The 5,402-nt window shown below is 38.7% G+C and overlaps 1 protein-coding gene across 1 annotated transcript in view; it reads right to left on the bottom strand.

Moving 5' to 3' along the window:
- Positions 1 to 104, bottom strand: part of CMYA5 (cardiomyopathy associated 5) — a gene marked incomplete at its 3' end in the record, with an annotated part of 37,083 nt that extends 36,979 nt beyond the window's left edge. The window contains 1 exon segment of the mRNA XM_009574740.1: positions 1 to 104. Coding sequence (XP_009573035.1) covers positions 1 to 104 — 104 coding nt within the window.
- Between the last annotated feature and the right edge of the window lie 5,298 nt (positions 105 to 5,402).

Below are 5,402 nucleotides of genomic sequence, written 5' to 3' on the forward strand. Positions count from 1 at the left end.
TCCTCCTCGTCCTCCTCCTCCTCTTCTTCCTCTTCTTCTTCATCCTCTACGAAGGACGAGGTCTCAGACGCCCGGTCGCACTCAGCGCCACGGTACGCCTCCATGCCCTTCCCAGCTCAGGCCCTCGCCGGTGATTTTTACCCCCGACCCTGTCCTCCCCAGGGTTGCCTGAAGCAACTGTCATCCCCAGCAGCTCTCGCTTCTCCTGACTCAGGGCAGTCTTTAAATAGAAGACAGCGAAGCCACAGCACCGAGTCGCTGCTGATCCTACCCCGGGTCCTAGCACCAACCGGGTGCCAGGACACGTGGCAAAATCCGACAGCCATCCGTCTGGCTGCTCGCCCCCTTGGCCTGCCCGCCGCTGCCGACGAGGGGTTTTTACAGCAGAGACGGGGCAGGTGGGCAGCGAGGAAGGGGCTGGGGCCCTGGCAGACCTTCCCAAGCCACCTCTAGCGAATTTGGGGTGGACAGCACAGATGAAGCGGAAGGAGAGTTTTCCTGCGGCCCCAAAAAAAGGTGCATTTCATAGAACCATAGAATCATTAAGGTTAGAAAAGACCTCTAAGATCATCAAGTCCAACCGTCATTTGGCACGTTCAAAAGCAAGTTCCTCCTCCCAGTGCATCGGGGGACCCCGAGTGCCTCAAATCTGAGCTAGAGACGTCAAATACTAGTGGACGAGCCTAGGACACACGCCTTTAGTAATGAATACCGTACCGTAAGGGGCATCAGATGCACTGTAGTTTTTAACAACAGTGTTAAAATATACTTGAATATTATTGAATATATATGAATTTTTTTTTTTTTTTTTTTAACCCCCTAATTTGTCGATGTGTTAAATCACAGGACATCTCAAATTTCCTCTTTGAGTGGACTTGGACCAATTTTAATTTAAAGCAAAGACAAAATACAGTACCATGTAGGGTTTTAGGTTAAGCCATGTGTACCCTTCACTATTCTGCATTTCACACAAAATGCAGTGCTTTTCACAGACAAAATGGAAGTATCACCAGCCTGTACTGCCAAAGTAATGACTTTTTTTTTAAAATCGGTTTTTATAAGAGGGAGAGAAGCACCAAAACTCTGATCTAAATAAAGAACTTCCAAGTTATTTCAGGTATAAAATATTGTATGCACAGTATAACTCTAATCTAATTTTTTTCTTTTTTTTTTTTGTTCTTCAAATAAATAGCTGGTTATAAATCAATCTGCGAACTCTTCCTTGTGTTTTAAGTACAGAAACACTCAAGCTGGTATTTCTGAGTACAAGCTCTCTCTGCAATGCTAAATTAAAATTCTACTGACAGATTCACTTGAAGTAAAATATTTCTTAAACAGTACGTACACATAAAACCTGTCTGCTCGCTTGACCTACCCACTGAGGTACACAATTTACAAGGTCAGAACATAATTTCTCAAAGAAGTGTACTTGCAACAGATGCTAACTTAAACTCAAGATTTTATCATGAGCACAGAGGCAGTGTACACAGCACAATGAAATTTAAGGTAGAGGACTTCGCATTCTTTACACATGGAAGACAAGAGCATTACAATCTTCTAGAAATGCTTACATATGAAGCATACATATATTGCACAAGTTTTGATTCAGTCTTCAGCACAGCACAAGGAAGTTGAGTACCCTTTTACCAGAACCCCTTCAAGTTATTCCCAGACCTAGTCCTCTCCCTTCTGTACTTCTCACAACTTAATTTAACCTGCAAGTTATATATGCAAAATAGCATATTCTTTCATGGTCTTTCTACAGGCATCATACTCTGTTAAATCAATGAGGGAAAGACATCAGAACACACAAAGATTAGAGAAAACAAGACAAACATAACAAACACTACAAAATACACGTGACATAACCCAGAGCAAGCAGAGTCCATTAAATCAAGAGTGACATTCTCTGATGGACTTAAATTTAACACCAAATATAATGTGAATTGAGCCCAGTGATCCCAGTTCAGGTAAAGCACTGGTTTCAAATAAGCATTTGCGACAGTATTCACAAACACTATCTTCAGGTTACCTACAAGTCGTCTTACATCCTTTTACCATGGCTGCCCATTTCTCCCAAATAACCATGTCACCCTTCAATTTGAGTCTTAAAATAGGTTTATATTGAATTCTTTAAAAGGGATTTCTTAAAAATAACCTCTCATAGTGTCAGAACACTTTAAGGTGCACAGAGTATGCTTACACAATCCCATTTTAGGAGAAGTAAGCAAAAGAGTTAGAAAAGAAACTTCCAAGTTTCACAGTATACAGCCTACGCCAGTTCTGGCACTACTGTTACTGAATGGGAAGCTCTTGCTAACGTTTGCTCCTCCCATACACCTCTGAGCTTGTTAATTAAAAGCACTGCTAGAAGACTAAAGAGAGTTCCTAAAATCCTTGATGAGACACTAGTAGTTTCTGACATTATATAAGGTGAGAAATGACAGGCCAACCCAATGCCAAAATGAGTAGTCAAAGCTAGTCCTAAAATAACAAACACTTTAGCTGAACTAAAGCATTTTTATTTCAAGGCAGTAAGAAACCTCAGGGAAGTTAGCATTTTGCACACACACCAAAACCTTGGTCAGCCATGAAAAACACCTTTTACCAAAGGTCTCTCAGAAAAATTTCCTGCTAGGGTGTATGCCAAGGGATAAGTGTGTGAAGGTTTTTATTTTGAAGTTGAGGAGAATGGAAAACTTCACACTAACACTAAGATTTGATAGCCATTAGAGGATTTCTCACTCTGGATATCTGCCCAGAGTAAGTGAAAATCCAGGTCATTAAACCTCTAAACAAATCCAGTCTATGCAGAACTGAATCCAAAGTTAGTTAAAGTTCAGCTCCTACTCACTCTCCCCAAACCATTTATTTTGTGGTATTTTATCTGAAGTTTTCTGACAAAAGTTGCAGCCCACCATTTAACAAATATCATTATGTTCACTCACTGTTGTTCCAGTTGTCTGGTGCTTCCATGGAAAGTGGTACTGCTCGTTTGCCTTGACAGGAGAATAATGTAATACGACATCTGGTGAAATCTGTTTTCCAAACTTCTCAGATTCTTTTTAATATGTGAGAGCACTGCCACTTCCTGTGCTCTTGCCAGACTACCCACTAGCTTTTTTTGCTATAAGCTAAACCAAGTTACACCATCTTGCACCTTGCTTAGCTAACACAGTAAATTACTGGGCAGTTTTCCATTGTTAGAGAGGATGTCCCCAAACAGTTGGAGAAAACCACCATCTAGACTTTGTATTTCTGATTACAAATATAGCTTATCAGAAGTACATAAGCTTCAGAAAAAACTCAAAAGGATTCTTTCGAAAGACACAGGCCATTGCTGTTACAGATCTTGGCTTGTATTATTAATGAGATCATTGAGTTGGTGGGTCAATTTTTACAGAGTTGCACAGAGGTACCACAATTTTTTTAACTGTCTATTTTAAAACAGTTAGGAAGAAGCAGTTTCAAACATAAAACAGTAATTTAAGCTGTGAGATATGTTGACACCTTAGGTGAAGCAATGCAAACTCGTAAGAGATAGACAAGCATAAAGTTTTGTGCATCACATCCAACTCACTTGAAACACATTTTTTGCCAAGTTTGAACATGTATGTCCCTTCTTAGTTATCCTATGCTGGGAAAGTTTTACATTTTCTAGACAAAGAGATAGCCAGCACCTTTTTAAAAAAAGAGCAGCAGCCTTCCCCTCTCCCCAAAATCGATCTAGCCCTTGTAGAGCATCTTTGAATCCACCCATCATCCTGTACCAAAATCTTGTGCTTCCATTTTACATAAAGCAAGTCAAAGTGAATGTTTCACTAAGACCAAGTCGACAATCTTATAAAGAGGAAGGGCAGGGAGGGGGAACATACATACGGAGGCAGAACATTTTAGTGGATTGCTAGAGTCGGATTAAAACTGAAAGACTGTTTAAATTGCAGAAGGAAGCTGTTTGAAGAAGCAAGCCAAAATCCTACATAGACTAGATCATGATAAAGTGTGTAGTAAGTAACCTCGCAGCAGGCAAATAGTCTACAGTTTCTAGAACTCCTAAGTTGTAAAACTTGAAATAAATTAGAACTTAAAAGTTTGCACAAGAAGCGGTAATGCTTGTTATTTTACACAGTTATAAGGGTTTTCACAATCTCGTTAGAGATAGCAACAGATGAAACTTTTACCTGTACACAGATGCAGCGCAGAATAGCCATATAGAAGTTTATGATTTGCAACAGGGGCCTTACCTTTACAAGGAATTTCCCTTCCTACTTAATTATAGGAAATATTTTAAATATGCAGTACAAAATAACATAAACTGGAAAAATAAGCTTTATCTTCCATATATAAACTTTATTTCACTGGACACCATACAAAATATTAAACTTAAAAAAACGAAAATATTAATTTGACATCAACGGTAAGTGCAGTTTTAACAATGAATTGGTCTTCAGTAACAAATATATGAGAGGCACAAATTGTGCTACAGCAGGTCTAAAAGAGGGTTCACAACTTTTTTTGGAAAAGCTAAAATTTTCAAGATTACTTATTTAAATTCGATTTACAGTAGTTGACCAATTTACAAATATTTACACAAAATCAAAACAGAAGCCCAGCTTACTGGGCCTTACCACCAGCAGTGGTAGGGCTGTGGGGTGTTTTGGATTGTTCGGGGTTTTTTGGTTTTTTTTTTTGTTTTGTTTTGTTTTTCCCCCAAAGCAGACATCACTACTTCAAATACGCAAAAGGAAGCACTAAAAAGTACCTTGCCTGCTCTGTGTGAATATGAAGCATGTGTATTGATTTGTTCTTTTTTATTTCAACTTCTTTGTAGCAGAACTGTTGCTTGAAAATTCCAGTTTAGATTACAGTTCTTGATATCCAGAACTACCAACCATAATCTAGCTTAATTTTCATAAATTGTTGCTTGTTGTTCCATGCAAAAGGGAAATAAAACTGCAAAGTGCCAAGTTGAGCAAAAGTGCTTACTGCTATTAAGCAGATGTAAAGCTCGGGCTGGCTGTTAATCAAGAAGTGGGTACTGTGTGCAATGCCTTAAGGATATAGTCAGACTTGCACACTGTTTAACTTTGAATGTCTTCATTTCATGGTTAAATGTGTCTGAATTAATGATTACACAGATTATGGAAACAAGTCAGTATATTCCCATACTTCCCATAAAATGGATTTATTCTTGTGGTTTGCTGTTTGAGTTTTTTCTACAACGCAAGCATTTTCAGAAAACGTATCTTTGAATGAATAGCTGTATTACCAAATGTCGATAATAAAATATGCAATCTTTCTTATAAACATTTTCTTAACAAAAGTTTACAGAGAAAAACACATCATAAAAAACCATGGGGTAACTGCCTCTCGATTTTGATACTGTTCTTTATTTCAGCAGG

Source organism: Fulmarus glacialis, unplaced genomic scaffold (genome assembly GCF_000690835.1).
Source record: "Fulmarus glacialis isolate BGI_N327 unplaced genomic scaffold, ASM69083v1 scaffold14183, whole genome shotgun sequence".
NCBI classification, from domain to species: domain Eukaryota; kingdom Metazoa; phylum Chordata; class Aves; order Procellariiformes; family Procellariidae; genus Fulmarus; species Fulmarus glacialis.